Source organism: Callithrix jacchus, chromosome 6 (assembly GCF_049354715.1).
Source record: "Callithrix jacchus isolate 240 chromosome 6, calJac240_pri, whole genome shotgun sequence".
Classification (NCBI taxonomy): Eukaryota; Metazoa; Chordata; class Mammalia; order Primates; family Cebidae; genus Callithrix; species Callithrix jacchus.
Genome location: NC_133507.1, coordinates 137,186,309 through 137,202,614, shown reverse-complemented (window position 1 = coordinate 137,202,614; position 16,306 = coordinate 137,186,309). Strand labels below are relative to the sequence as shown.

Here is a 16,306-nt window from a genome sequence, read left to right as displayed (position 1 = left end):
CCACAGTCTGGGGACAAGCATGCAACATTTTAAAGGTTCTCTGCCCTGCATGGGAAAAGAAAATGCTGAGAACCAATTTGCATGAACCCTCTTCATTTGTAAGTAGAATTCACTGAATGGAATCGTAGCTCTAGACATCTCACATGGGGGGGAAGTTTAGGACCCTCTTGTCTTTTTGTCTGTGTGCATGGATTTCTTGGGAAGGTATTGCTATGTGTCTCTTTGCTGTGTGGCAACTTAAGCCTCTTCAGCCTGGACTAAAATAATTTGCAATGGTATTAATAATGTGCTTAAAGTCAATGTATTTCAAAGTAGATTAAAATTATTTTTTTGAAATATATTTATGATGGCAAAAAGGTTAAAGGGGGCCTAACAGTACTGTGTGTAGTGTTTTATTTTTAACAGTAGTACACTGACTTAAAATAGATTTAGATTAGACTGTTTGCATGATTATGACTGTTTCCTTTATGCATGAAATATTGATTTTACCTTTCTAGCTACTTCATTAGCTTTAATTTTAAAATTGCATTAACTGAGTCTTCCTTCTTGTTTGAAACTAGCTGTTCCCCCTCCCACTGACCTGAGATTCACCAACATTGGTCCAGACACCATCCGAGTCACCTGGGCTCCACCCCCATCCATTGATTTGACCAACTTCCTGGTGCGTTACTCACCTGTGAAAAATGAGGAGGACGTTGCAGAATTGTCAATTTCTCCTTCAGACAATGCAGTGGTCTTAACAAGTAAGCAGTCGAATGTATCTCTTCCATAAATATTAACCCAGAGCATGGCCAATGAATTCTGAGTTCTCAAGTAGGAGCAGCTAAGAGCAAGAGAGCTGCAACCAAGCTACAAACTAAACTCCACATTCAATGTACAGCTCCATAAATTTTGAAAGATGTAATGTTTGTTGCTGTTTTAATATACTTTTGACTACAGCTTTTAAAAAATCATAGTGGAAAAACACCAGCAGGAAAGCTCCATGACTTCAAACAAATTCTGCTTCCAAATAAGCACATAAAAATAAGTGAATATCAAGAGAAATTACATGACTAAATCTAAATCTTTAGAGACAAAAATGAGAACTGAAAATAGTGTCACTATATGTGCTTTATTCTCATTTTTATTAAAAAAAGTATCAGCAGGTGATCTATTTAGGATTTGAATACTTAGAAAAGTGACTGATTGCTTGGGCTGGATCAGGATGTTGTTTTGAACAGAGTCAGAAGTTTAATTTGGACTTCAAAAAGAAACTGTTAGAAGGATTTCTCAGAAGGCTGAGAACTCAGGAAAAAACTGACATTAAATAAGCAACAATTTATGGAAATCATCTCTTTCTAGTCCCAACCATTACAGAATAGACATCTTTTATCAAAGAATAAAAGAGTAGGCTGCAAGATCGTGCTGTGTTTCACATAAACAGTGCTTCTTCTTATTTTTACTATACTGTAATAGTAAAATATATAACAACAGCAAAACATTCTACATAAGGGAAAAATACCTTACATTTAGGTACATTACCAAATATGAGTCTGAAAACATCCTCTACCTTTCAAACATAATTTAGATAATGAAACACAGAGAAGAGCAGCTCAGTATGCCCGTGATCTCAGTTTCTTACTTTGTGGCTGAGGGCAAGAATATCTGTATATTGGCATATCCACAACCCCAGGACTATTGCTTCTGTTCTAGAGAACCCTGGAATCACTAATTACAGCATTACCCAATATATAAGCCCCTGCATCACAGTGTCTGCCTCACCTTACCCAGTGACCTGTCACATGGTAATCATGTGTTCTAAGACCATATTATCACCCTAATGCTACAAATGACCTCAAGGTAGCCTCTCTCCCTCCTATCAAAGTCATTATTATCCTCTTTTAAAGATGAAGCAAACCAGGTGGAGTGGCTCACGTCTGTAATCCCAGCATTTTGGGAAGTTGAGGTGGGCCAATTGCTTGAGCCCAAGTGTTCAAGACCAGCCTGGGCAAGGCAGTGAGAGCCAGTCTCTACAAAAATTAGCTGAGCATGGTGGTGCACACCTGTGGTCTCAGCTATGTAGGAGTTTGAGGTGGGAGAATCACCTGAACCCCAGGAGGTTGAGGTTACAGTAAGCCATGATTGTGCTACTGCACTCCAACCTGGGTGACAGAATGAGACCCTGTCTCAAAATAAATAAACAGATAAACATGAAGTAGGTGAGGTCCCCAATGATTAAATAAATTGCCACTGGCCAGCTAGTTAGGTGGAAGTGGATTCCAAGCATCTAGTACTCCAGCCTGGCACTTTTCCAAACTTTGTAGGAGGCTTTACAGAAAGGCTAAAGGGCAAATGGTGTGCAGGGAAATGTGGGCTTAGTGAGTAGGACAAAGTTTAGAAACTTCACTCTCTGTATCTTTTTGGATCACTCATATGCCAGATTATGACATCTGCCATATATGACAGTGGTTCCATAAGATTATAATACCTATTTTTACTATACCTTTCCTATGGTGAAATATGTTTAGATATACAAATATTTATCATGTGTTATAATTGCCCATAGTATTCATTACAGTAACATGCTGCACAGGCTTGTAGCTACAGCAGTAGGCTAGACCATATAGCTTAGGTGTGTCGTAGGCTCTACCATCTAGGTTGTTCGTTTGTTTGTTTGTTGAGATGGAGTCTCCCTCTGTTGCCCAGGCTGGAGTGCAATGGCATGATCTGGGCTCACTGCAACCTCCACCTCCCAGGCGCAAGCGATTCTCCTGCCTTAGCCTCCCGAGTAGCTGGGATTACAGGCGTGCACCACCACACCAAGCTAATTTTTTTGTATTTTTAGTAGAGATGGGGTTTCACCATGTTGGCTAGGCTGGTTTGGAGCTCCTGAACTCAAGTGACCAACCCACCTCCACCTCTCAAAGTGCTGGGATTACAAGCCCATCTAGGTTTATGTAGGTACATTCTATGATGTTTACACAATAAAATCACCAAATCGCACACTTATAAAAATGAATCTCCATCATTAAGCTATGGCATGACTGTGTATTAAAATGGAAGAAGAGGCTGGGCTTGGTGTCTCACGCCTGTAATCCCAGCATTTTGGGAGGCTGAGGTGGACTGATCCAGACCAAGCCTGGCCAACATGGTAAAATGCCAATTCTATTAAAAAGACAAAAATTAGCTAGGCATGGTGGTGGCTGCCTGTAATCCCAGGTACTTAGGAGGCTGAGGCAGAAGAATCACTTGAACCCAGCAGGCAGAGGTTGCAGTGAGCCAAGATTATGCCACTGCACTACAGCCTGGGTGACAGAGCAAAACTCCATCTCAAAAAAAAAAAAGAACAGAAAAGAAAGGAAAAGAAAAGAAGAAGAAATGGAAAAGATACTCAGGGATGTATATTTAGTTAAAAAAAAAAACTCTGCTCTCATTTTAATATGGCAGAACCCATTGCTTTCTCTTTGAACTATGGCTCTTTTCCAGTAAAGGTTAATTGCTAAGACCACTAGTGCTGGCCTGGGTCAATCACTGCATGATCCTGGGCAAGTAAATTAAAGAAGATAACTTCTCTGTGTCTCAGTTTTTTTTTTTCATTTGCAAAATGGACATATTATAGTAAACCAGATTTTTAGAGGCGAAAGGTTTGTTCATTGTCCTGAATGTCGTGATGGTCTCCCAAGTCACACATGTGTAAAAACCCATCAAATCACTTTACATATATGCAGTACATCGTATGACAAGATAACTGCTTTTACAAGTAGCAAACTACCTCTCAGCGTTGTTGAAAGGCATCAATGGCAATCCACAGCAACACAGCAAAAATTATCACGTGCGCTCCAGAGACATACTCTCAGGTGGATAAGAGAAATATTACATTGTGGCAGCAACTTCATCTCACTCAAAATCCAGCTGAGTCACACTCGGAGGTGGAACTGAGGGCAGGGCTTTGAGAGAGTATGGGGCCAGGTGACCCTTCCTTATCACCTAATTACAGACGTTCGCCAGGTAGCGGCATTCACTAGGTGTAAGTAGGCGATAGGACTGGACATTTTGGATATTTCATCAGTTGAAATAGTCCCAGGTGTGCATTGGTTTTTCATGCTTTCGAGCACAATTTTAAAATAAGTTCCACTTGCCTCTTCAGATCTCCTGCCTGGTACAGAATATTTAGTGAGTGTCTCCAGTGTCTACGAACAACACGAGAGCACACCTCTCAGAGGAAGACAGAAAACAGGTGAGTGGTGTTGATGGTATGATTATCCAGTAGCTGCTGCCTACTAATTTTCTGTAACAAATGAGATGCTACGTCTAAAAATACATCTCCATTTTTTTGTGGTCGTGGTGTGTGAACCTTCGTCATCACGGTATTATCACTGGTGTCAAACACTAAAAGATACTCCGCAATCACCTAGATTTTCAGTCACTAACAAATTAATCAAGAAATTTGTCTGTCCTTTTAAAAACCCTTTCCCAAGATCTTTGTTATTTAGATTTAGTGGACATTCCTTTTCATTAGGTGGCTGTGTCTCATGGCTAACCCAACACTCACTGTCATCTATTTTTCTTCCTCTACTAAGCCAGCAAGTTTACAGTTTTTTTCTACTTAATAAAGTATGAATTTGCTAGAAGAAAATTGAATTGAATCTCATAAATATGATGTACTTAAATATGAATGCTTCTTTTAATTTTTTCTTTAAAAAGGTATAGATGAGTGTATTCATTAATTTATTTATAGTCTACTTGCTTCTAAAAAGGACTTACGGTATCTTAGTTTGGTTTTTTATTGAATAGAACTAGTACATGGTGTAACTGAAACAGAAATTTGCTGGAAGTCCGAGACTAAGTGATTTGAATTTACAATAAACTTTGAATTTTTGTGCATTTTTCAAAAATGTCAAGACATGAAGAGTTATCAGCATTGTAATTTATCTGGGATAATGTCTTCAGTTTTAGAAAGTTTTGTGTTTGGCATCATTACCACTCTGTTGACATATTAATTCCCTCTTGAGCTTAGGAGGCTTCCTTGAGAGCCAAGCACCTGGACAGTGGACACATCTTGCTTTACTTTGAGGAATACACTTACAGGATAGAAGTATAGAATACTTGAACACTGAAAAATTGGAAAATGTCAATTCTCAGAATATCTTGAACACTTATCTACAAATGTGACACAGAAGCCTACTGTAATAACACCTAAAAATTGCTTGAATTACTTAGCAAAGGAAAAAAATGGATGCTTGAGTTGGCTATTTTGAAGTGAGTCAATTAATGATTTTAAAACACATATGTAGCTTAGAATCAGTACATCTTAATCTGAAATTTATGGCAAATCATGGTATTGATCGAGACAGGACCGAATTGTTGGATGTACGTTCATTTCCCCTACACCTTCCTCTCTTCCTAAACTGGTGGTGTCTTTTCTTTTTTCTCTGGTGGGAAAACAGGTCTTGATTCCCCAACTGGCATTGACTTTTCCGATATTACTGCCAACTCTTTTACTGTGCACTGGATTGCTCCTCGAGCCACCATCACTGGCTATAGGATCCGCCATAATCCTGAGCATCAGAGTGGGAGACCTCGAGAAGATCGGGTGCCCCCCACTCGGAACTCCATCACCCTCACCAACCTCACTCCCGGCACAGAGTATGTCGTCAGCATCATTGCTCTTTATGGCAGAGAGGAAAGTCCCCCCTTGGTTGGCCAACAATCAACAGGTAACTTGTTTTCTGGTCAGAAGACTTTCCTACCCAGTTGGTATATTCTGTAAAGTCACTTGCTGCTGTCTGTCATCAGCTCTTAGAAAAATTAGATGGTGGTCATGGGACATGGAGACGGAAGTGAGAATGTGTGTAGAAAAATCTCCCTTAGAATATAGTGAAGAAGGCCAGGCACAGTGGTAGTAAAGAAGGTAATTTTTTTCTCTCAAAACATTTCTCAAATGATTTGGGTATTTATGCATTTCTAATAACACAAGTTTTATTCAAAATGTAGAAAACTAGCTGGACGTGGTGGCTCACGCCTGTAATCCCAGCAGTTTAGGAGGCCAAGGTGGGCAGATCACTTGAGGTCAGAAGTTTGTGACTAGCCTGGCCAACATAGTGAAACCCTGTCTCTACTAAATATACAAAAATTAGCAAGGCATGGTGGCATGCACCTGTAATCCCAGCTTCTTGGGAGGCTGAGGCAGAAGAATCTTTGCATTCAGGAGGCGAAGGTTGTAATGAGCTGAGACCATGCCACTGCATTCCAGCCTGGGTGAAAGAGCGAGACCCTGTCTCAAAAAAAAAAAAAAAAAAAAAAGGAAAGAAAAAAAGTAGGAAACTGAACACTGTTTCAGAGTACGTTTAAAAATGTAATTTTAGTCTAACGGTGTCATTGCTCTTAGGAGATAGAGGCTGAAGTACTTAGGGGAGCAGTAGCATCATGAAGTCTGTATTTTAGTCTTAAGTTGTTAAGTGAGAGACAAATACCTAAGGAAAGGATACAGAGGTGTTCACTGTATTACTTTTTTTTTTGGTGGGGGGTGGAGTCTTGATGTGTCACCCGGGCTGGAGTGCAATGGCACGATCTTGGTTCACTGCAACCTCTGCCTCCCAGGCTCAAGCAATCCTCCTGTCTCAGCCTCCCAAGTAGCTGGGGTTACAGGGGCCTGCCACCACGCCTGGCTGATTTTTGTATTTTTAGTAGAGATGGGATTTCACCATGTTAGCCAGGCTGGTTTTGAACTCCTGACCTCAAATGAGCCACCCGCCTTGGCCTCCCAAAGTGCTGGGATTATAGGCATGAGCCACTGCACCCGGCCTTGTATTACTGTTTTACCCTTTTCTGCAGTTTTGAAATTTTTCCAAATAAAAAGTTGAGGGAAAAAAAGTCCTTCCCTAAATTTGAAATAATCATTTTATCACAATTTGGATGGGCTCTGTAACCCCTTATTTTGAATTCGTCATAATATTAAATTCTGCTAATTACACGTAGTATCTACATTATTGTATAAAGGAATCATTAAGACAATTATCTGGAAAATGAGCAAAAAGTAATCTGAGTATTGCTTAAGAATTACAGATGTGAAAATGTTCCCATGTTTTTTTCTAGTGTCTGATGTTCCGAGGGACCTGGAAGTTGTTGCTGCGTCCCCCACCAGCCTGCTGATCAGCTGGGACGCCCCTGCTGTCACAGTGAGGTATTACAGGATCACCTATGGAGAAACAGGTATGGCAGTTAGATGGTATTTTACACTCTGATTCAATCAGGTTCTATGTGGATAACCTGAAATCCCCACAGTGAACCCAGAATTAAAGAAACTTTAGCAAGTCCAATCAGTGGAGCCCTTGTGTTTTCCAAGTAAATAGGGAAGATATAGACAACCTAATTTGTTCTGAAACCCAAATAAAAAGTTGTTCATATAATACAACTAGAGGGGGAACAGCAGAGCTGAGGGAGGGAAAAAAGGATTATAAATTCACAAACATATTATCAGTGGTGGAAATAAAGATACTCAAGGTCAGGAGTTTATATTTTCTTCTCTTTACTTTTCTGTATTTTCCAAATTTTACTTAACAGGAATGTATTCCGTTAAATTTTTTAAAAAGGATACAGTGCATGCAATCCTGGGTTGAGGGTTTAACCTTCCCTCTTTTAATGCTACTCGGTGACATTTTAAAGCTGAAATGTTAAAATAGCATTAACTGTAATTTCTCTCAATGTTTATACACTTACCAAGGATTACTATGTGCATAAATACCCCTTTCTGTTCAAGACCTATTCTTAGCACTCTTTAAAAGGGAATAAACAAGATTTGATTTACATGCTGCTATGAATTATTCACTAATACCCAAGTAACTCTAAGCCCCTCACACTCTGAACTAACCCCTTTTCATACAGGAGGAAATAGCCCTATCCAGGAGTTCACTGTGCCTGGGACCAAGTCTACAGCTACCATCAGTGGCCTTAAACCTGGAGTCGATTATACCATCACTCTGTATGCTGTCACAGGCCGTGGGGACAGCCCCGCAAGCAGCAAACCAGTTACCATTAATTACCGAACAGGTACAAACTTCTACTCTGGGGTGACACCAGCTTATTTATTCAGATAGTTTTTACAGTGTTCTCCCAAGGTATTTTTCTCATTGTAGAATTGATTTTCCTTTTTAATAAGACAACAACCTGCAGCTAACAGAGTTTTGAGCCAGATAAAGAAGGGAGTACCCCAAGGGCAGGAAGTTTTGTTAGTTTTGTTGATATATTCCTCATGTCTGCAATAAGACAGGCATGGAGAGTGTTCAATAAATATTTGTTGGAAAAGAGTGGATGGGTTGATAAAGTAGGAAGACTGACACCTGCTTGTGGAATGTAGCTTCTTTGTGAATGAAGCAGCCATCTCAAAAATAGGCAATGGTATTGAGATGCATGCCCCATTCTGCTAAAAGTTCTCTCTATATTAGTTCAAGAAAGAAAATACCTTTCTCAGGTAAGAGATCGTTCAAATATGTACCAGACCTAGAGAGGAGGACTTGTCCAATCTTGTCTCCAAGGACTGGGGCTTCACTGGTTTCTCCTTGCTTTTATTTGTAGAAATTGATAAACCATCCCAGATGCAAGTGACCGATGTTCAGGACAACAGCATTAGTGTCAAGTGGCTGCCTTCAAGTTCCCCTGTTACCGGTTACAGAGTAACCACCACTCCCAAAAATGGACCAGGACCAACAAAAACAAAAACTACAGGTCCAGGTAAGAGTCATCTGCATCTTTGTCGAGCACGGTGGCTTACTCCTATGATCACAGCACTTTGGGAGGCTGAGGTGGGCAGATCACTTGAGGTCAGGAGTTCAAGACCAGCCTGGCCAACATGTTGATACCCTGTCTCTACTAAAAACACAAGAAATTAGCCAGGTGGCTTGTGCCTGTAGTCCTAGCTACTTGGGAGGCTGAAACACAAGAATCGCTTGAACTCTGGAGGTGGAGGTTGCAAGTGAGCCGAGATCGCACCACTGCACTCCAGCCTGGGTACAGAGTAAGAGACTCCATCTCAGGGGGGAAGAAAAAGAATAATCTGCATCTCTTATACAACAGGATAGATGGGGTAGGACCACCTAATATTCTTTTTTATATAAATGGCCACCTTGCTGTGAGTACTATGTATTTCTTGCCATGTTATCATTTTCCCCATTCATGAGTTCAGGGATCAAGATTGTTATCAACCCTCTTCACAGCAGAAGTTTTAGGATAAGTGCATTTCTGGTTTTACATGGATAGTTCTATTTTGTGATATGTTCATCTTAAATTATCAGACTCACCCTTCTGGTTTTGTTTATCATCCACACTAAGAAGTGAGAAATGACATCACTGACTTTTTCAGATCCTTTTAGCTATGTTGTCTTTGTTTTTAGGTAGAATACTTGTGAAATTAGGATCTTAAGGCAACTGATTAAAGTCAAGTCAATTTTCATTTTTTCTGAGAGCAGTGTCACTAATTGTTGGGGACACCGTATTAAGTTTTAGAGCTTATCCTTGAGTGTGACTTCACTCCCATGTGGTAATCTGTATTAGCAATGAACAGGTTTGTCCAAGAGGAAATCAAAGTCAGACTCTTCCATCTTTTTGTTACAATCCTGCAAATAAAAATTCTAGGCCACCGTATGTTTACTACCAAACTCCAGAAGCCGCTTGGATGACTGCACAGTGGATGACATAGATGTTGCATTTGCTTTTCACTCTCTGCACAGATCAAACAGAAATGACCATTGAAGGCTTGCAGCCCACGGTGGAGTATGTGGTTAGTGTCTATGCTCAGAATCCAAACGGCGAGAGTCAACCACTGGTTCAGACTGCAGTAACCAGTACGTAACTAATGCTTGGTTTCCACTTTCAGAGTTGAATTTTGTTCTTGAGTGTGTGAATGCCCGCCACATGTCTTTTGCAGTTATACATAGGGAAAGTCCACTTGTTGGTTAGTTTATATATTGAGCTGAGCTCTTAACAGACATGTTTTTCTTCTCAGTGCCAAGCAAGGAACTTACAGGGAAAGAAATTGTAAAACTACCATAGTTAGTTGCTGTGCTTTGAATTTCTTTTGCTCAAATGGCCTCAGCGAAATCTTATTTGCCTACAGCAAATCTATGAAATATTTTTCTAGACTGTATTTTCTACAGCTGGATGGTAAAGTTGATTGAAGTGTACCTCATGTAGCTATTATGTTTGGGGCATTCGAAGGACTATGGCTGGACCAGAGTGTAATATAAATGCTTAATAGAGAGGGGAAAAGAAGAGTTTAAGAAGAATTATAATTACAAATCAGCTTTACCACTTCCAAGGTATAGAAAATCCAGGTCTATGAGACTAACATTACGTTATAAAATCAAATCATGGTAGAATATCTTTAAATTAATATAAATACATCCCCATTGTGGGGCCATTTTGCAGGGTATCTACTTATCTCACATATACCTATGTTTTAATAAGTGATACAACATTGCATATTTTCCAAACCAAGAAAGCTAAGCAAGTGTTTAAGTAATTTTCCATTTGATAGTGGGTTAAATGGACTTTAATTCACCAAAGAAAATGGTATCTGCAAAACTGCTTTGCATGTTATAAAAATGCTTATTTCACAACTTGCTTTTCACATAACCTCTTACCATTAATTTGCCTAACAGACATTGATCGCCCTAAAGGACTGGCATTCACTGATGTGGATGTCGATTCCATCAAAATTGCTTGGGAAAGCCCACAGGGGCAAGTTTCCAGGTACAGGGTGACCTACTCGAGCCCTGAGGATGGAATCCATGAGCTATTCCCCGCACCTGATGGTGAAGAAGACACTGCAGAGCTGCAAGGCCTCAGACCGGGTTCTGAGTACACAGTCAGTGTGGTTGCCTTGCACGATGATATGGAGAGCCAGCCCCTGATTGGAACCCAGTCCACAGGTATATGGTTAATCGCACCACCGGGTGCCCATGGGAGCAGCGGCTTTATGCCCTGCTGAATGAATTATACTTCATTGGGCTATTGATTCCCATGTAAAGGTTAAAACAATCATTAAGAAAGATCCTCTTTAAAGAGGAATGGTAAGAAACAATAGAACTTAGGTGATATTTAAGTAAACAAGTCTAATAAACAAAACCATAAAGCAAGACATTTGAAGATGATACTAAAATTGTGGATTATTTCCGAAGCTATGGCTCCCTGTGATTACCCTCACTATGTATAAAGGAAAGAAGTTTGGCATCATTGAGCTTACTTATAAAAAGGAACCCAAACTGGGGCATTTCATAGCAGCATGATTCTGAGCACACATGGGTAAGATCTTTCTTCTCTGGTTAGATATCATGTGCTGCTGTATAATTAGCTTAAATGATTGTGATTCAGACACATAGGAAACAATCAATAGGGCAATCGCTTTCCATAATACTTGATCTTCTTGTGCTTTATTTCTGAAGCAGAGTAGAATGCTAAAGATGTATCCTAGCGACAACATAAACCATAGAGGTGACAGTCTGTGTTATTGCTCTTCGCTTCTCTTTTCTGCTTCTGTTGGGAGCCAATTTTCTTCTTATGCCGCATTACAGAGAGAACATCAAATTTAGCAGCCCTATCTGCCATAGGGCCCAAATAAAGAGACAATAAAAACATTATTCTCTCTTTTTTGGATGGAATATGTGTGAAATGGTTATCCATACAAAGATACTTTATGTAGAAAAAGGAGGCTGGGTGCAATGGCTCACAGTTATAACCCCAGTGCTTTGGGAGGCCAAGGTGGGAGGATGGCTTGAGGCCAGGAGTTCATGATCAGCCTGGGCAATCAAGTGAGACCCCCATCGCTAAGAAAAAATTTAAAAAATTAGCCAGGTTGCCAGATATAGGTGATGGGGAAGAAGGAAGCAAATCACACTGCCATGTGTACCTATGCAACAATCTTGCACGTTCTTCACATGTACCCCAAAACCTAAAAATGCAATAAAAAAAAATTAGGCGTGGTGACATGTGCCTATAGTCCCAACTGCTCAAGAGGCTGAGGTAGAGGATCGCTTGAGCCTAGGTGTTCAAGGCTGCAATGGGCTATGGTAGCTCCACTGCACTGCAGCCTGGATGACAGAGCAAGACCCTGTTTCTAAATTAATGAATTAATTAAAATATTTAAGAAAGAAAAAGGGCTATTTCTTATTTTTCCATACAAAGGGAAAATAAATCATAATGGCCAATAAGCCAATTCAACTTTTTTGTTTTTTTAAGGGAAAGCAAAAAAACTTCTAAAATTTAAAATCTCCTAGAGTTCTGGCATTTACCCAAATGTTTCCAGTGATTCTGAGAATTGGTGGATATAAAACACATTTCTCAGCAAACACTTTCTTCATTTTGCTTTCCTTATTGTACTTTCTTGTACTGAAACTTTGCTGGACCAGGGAACCCACCTAACCCAACTAGAACAATCCATTCTACTTCTTGGAACTCACTTTATTCTCCTTTTTCCCCATTTCCTATAAAATAACCTCTAACCAATGACCATCCCGACAGCCATTCCTCCACCAACTGACCTGAAGTTTACTCAGGTCACGCCAACAAGCCTGAGTGCCCAATGGACACCGCCTAACGTTCAGCTCACTGGATATCGAGTGCGGGTGACCCCCAAGGAGAAGACTGGACCGATGAAAGAAATCAACCTTGCTCCTGACAGCTCATCCGTGGTTGTATCAGGACTTATGGTAAGACGTGACCTTTGCTCATTGGAATAGAGATGAAGATCATCTCTAACACAGTTTCTAAGGTGGTGAAAATATGTCATAATAAATCTAACTGTTCTTTTCCTCTGCATCAAATAATCTAATTGTAATTTTATATGTAATTATTTATGTTGACCTAAGTTTTCCAGCTGACTATTGGGATGGAATTTTATAAATAGCTTTGGATTTTGTGCAGCTGTTTTAGATGTACTGTGCTTATTTTAAAAGGTTGTGGGGGAAAATTTACCTATCCATTGGTTGAATGCATAAATCTACTTAATTATGCATTTTCTGAGCTCCATTACATTGCTAAGGAATATTTTGCAGTTTGTGCCAGTCTATCTTGACCCTACTCTCATTAAAACATTTTAAAATCCTTCCAGACATACATGCAGAGAACTGCTAGGAACCCAGGGGACTGATGTACCTCTTAACATAAGGCCAGTTTCAGGGGAAACTACAGAAAGAGGGTTCAGAGACAGAATGGAACATTCTCTTTGCCTCTCTATGATAAAGAAAAAATTATGATTTTTAACTGTTGGATCATTAAAAAAGAAAAATATGCTAATACCCACTTTCCTCATTTTTTTTTACCAGCTGTTTAAGTATGTAATCTATGGCTTATGTAAGCTTAACAGCTAAGAGCATTTTAAAATTGATAAATATGTTGATCATCTGCACTGTAGGAATGAAATTAATGTAGGAATTTACAAGGTTGTGAGTTTTGCTAGTTTGTTTATTTTTCTTTCATAACCATTGCATTGACCTAATGCTGTAGTGAAACTCCCAGGGTTTCAGCTGATGACACTGCTAAAGCTTACCACGCCCTTATTCTCTAGGTGGCCACCAAATATGAAGTGAGTGTCTACGCTCTTAAGGACACTTTGACGAGCAGACCAGCTCAGGGAGTTGTCACCACTCTGGAGAGTAAGTAATAAAATGTCTTCGTATCAACAAACCTTCTGTATAAACAAAAATTAAAGAATGGTAAATCAGGAGGGTTCAGTGGCTCATGCCTAAAATCCTAGCAGTTTGGGAAGCTGAGACAGGAGGATCACTTGAGACCAGGAGTTTGAGACCAGCCTGGGCAACATAGCAGGGCCCTGTCTCTTAAAAAGACAAAAAAAAAGGCAAATGATTTTTTAGATTTTTATGTTAAGAGTGGAATGAGTCTTAATTTGAAAATTGATTTGATTGCCTTTTTGACATATGACTGCCATCTTTTATACTCCTTGAGAAAGGGGTTTACTGACACATAAAACTGAATCACTTCATAAGGTTATAATGTTGGTGTTATGGACTAAGACTAACATCTAGTTTGTGCTCTGTTAGAATTTGTTTTCATAGAGATAAGCTTGGGAAGAACCCACTGGCTTCTGCTATAGCTTAAAAATCAATATTAGGCCATTATTACATTACTATAAAGAAATACCTGGCCGGGCATGGTGGCTCACACCTGTAATCCCAGCACTTTGGGAGGCCGAGCCAGGCAGAACATGAGGTCAGGAGATTGAGACCATCCTGGCTAACACGGTGAAACCCCGTTTCTACTAAAAATACAAAAAATTAGCCAACTGTGGTGGCATATGCCTATAGTCCCAGCTACTTGGGAGGCTGAAGCAGAAGAATCGTGTGAACCCAGAAGGCAGAGGTTGCAGTGAGCCGACTGCACTCCAGCCTGGGTGACAGAGAGACTTTTTCTCAAAAAAAAAAAGCCTGAGACTGGGTAATTTCTAAAGAAAAGAAGCTTAATTGGCTCATAGTTCTGCAGGCTTTACAGGAAGCATGGTGCTGGTATCTTCTTGGCTTCTGGGGGTCCTTGGAAAGCTTTCAATCATGGTGGACGTCTAAGAGGGAGCAGGCACATCACATGGCTGTGGCAAAAGCAAGAGCGAGAGACAGAGAGAGTTGGGAGGGAGGTGCCACACACTTTTAAATGATCCAATCTCTTGAGAACTCACTGTCACAAAGAGGGCATCAAGCCACAAGGGCTCTACCCCCATGATCCAACCACCTCTTACCAGGCCCCACCTCTAGCACTGGGAATGACAACTCAACATGAGATTTGGACAGGGACAAATATCACAGCACAATAATCACTGGACCAAATCAGGCTTAGACTCTAGTCTTCTGCTATATCAATAACTTTATGTATGCCTTTTCAAAAGTCAGGTAAAGTGTCAAAGTTTCATCGTTTATAAAACAGGGATGGTATTGTACTTGAGAGAAAAGACAAAATACTTGCAATAATATTAGACACACACAAACACACACACACACACTCACACACTCATATATATAATTGTTACCTGGCCATGTTATTATAACTCCTACCACACACATTTTTACATTATAATACATTAATATTTTTAATGTTTATTGAAGTATTTGTGGATACTATAAAGCCAGCCCTGGGAACCACTGGGAGTATCTATAAAGCTTTTCAGTTCTTCAAAATAAAATGTATGAGAAGTAGTTATTTTCTAATTACAGTTGACCTTTCTCTCTGAATGTCAAAGGAGATAATCTACATTATTACTAGTTATATATTTCTTGAAATGGATGAATGTGATGTATACCAAGGAAACATTTAAAAATACCAAAACTAGCTGGGCATGGTGGCTCACATCTGTAATCTCAGCACTTTGGGAGGCTGAGATGGGTAGATCACCTGAGGTCAGGAGTTTAAGACCAGCCTAACCAACATGGTGAAACCCTGTCTCTAAAAAATAAAATAAAAATAAAAATACCAAAACTTTACATGGATGAGCCAAGCAGGCATTAATCTCTAGCTATGATCCTGTACAGATGTCAGCCCACCAAGAAGGGCTCGTGTGACAGATGCTACTGAGACCACCATCACCATTAGCTGGAGAACCAAGACTGAGACGATCACTGGCTTCCAAGTTGATGCTGTTCCAGCCAATGGCCAGACTCCAATCCAGAGAACCATCAACCCAGATGTCAGAAGCTACACCATCACAGGTCAGGGAACTCACTGCATTAACTACATTTGTTAAAAAATATCCACATTATCAACTGGCTTATTAGTTGTTCTGTGACTGACACTGATAAAGTTTATTTTCAATGTTATGATAATAACCCACTTTTAGAATGATTTTCATGCTATGATCAGAAATAGTTTTGTCCTTTGAATGACTGATTTTGTGTAATATTTGTCAGAGAAATGGCATAGGTTTCATTCAACAAGTTTGATCTTTTATTACGGTGCCCTTTCTTATTTAAAAAATTATAACAAAGTTTAAAACTAAAAGAAATTAAAAAATAGTGATGTATAGATCTTAGCATTAACATAGATTAAAAAGCAAACTTAATATGAAAGTAAACATAGTTAATTTAATAAACATTAAACAAAGTTAATATAAAATACTTAATGAAGGTCAACATTATAACCAAAGAATATTCAGTATCTGAGGCCTTTTAGAGCTTTTCAAAGTTGTGATTCCAAGGCCCAACTATTGACCATCTGATTACTGTACTGAGGAGTAAATGGCTGCCACTCATTCTGCAAGAGGGCCTCTTCCAACGTAGCATTTTTGCATTCCAGAATTTACTTTAGCCGGGATCCTTGTATGCATCACTGATTC

The 16,306-nt window shown here is 39.6% G+C and overlaps 1 protein-coding gene across 20 annotated transcripts in view; it reads left to right on the top strand.

The window, feature by feature from the left end:
- Positions 1-16,306, top strand: part of FN1 (fibronectin 1) — a 76,188-nt gene that overhangs the window by 43,652 nt on the left and 16,230 nt on the right. For 10 of the 20 annotated variants that reach the window (XM_035305624.3, XM_008999446.4, XM_035305618.3 and 7 more), the window contains 11 exons: positions 561-743; positions 4,127-4,216; positions 5,427-5,696; positions 7,075-7,191; positions 7,864-8,028; positions 8,554-8,709; positions 9,705-9,818; positions 10,635-10,904; positions 12,493-12,680; positions 13,538-13,625; positions 15,507-15,683. In XM_035305624.3, coding sequence (XP_035161515.1) covers positions 561-743; positions 4,127-4,216; positions 5,427-5,696; positions 7,075-7,191; positions 7,864-8,028; positions 8,554-8,709; positions 9,705-9,818; positions 10,635-10,904; positions 12,493-12,680; positions 13,538-13,625; positions 15,507-15,683 — 1,818 coding nt within the window. The remainder of the gene's footprint in view (positions 1-560; positions 744-4,126; positions 4,217-5,426; positions 5,697-7,074; positions 7,192-7,863; positions 8,029-8,553; positions 8,710-9,704; positions 9,819-10,634; positions 10,905-12,492; positions 12,681-13,537; positions 13,626-15,506; positions 15,684-16,306) is intronic. The other 10 variants (XM_008999454.4, XM_008999453.5, XM_035305623.3 and 7 more) reach the window with 1 other exon arrangement.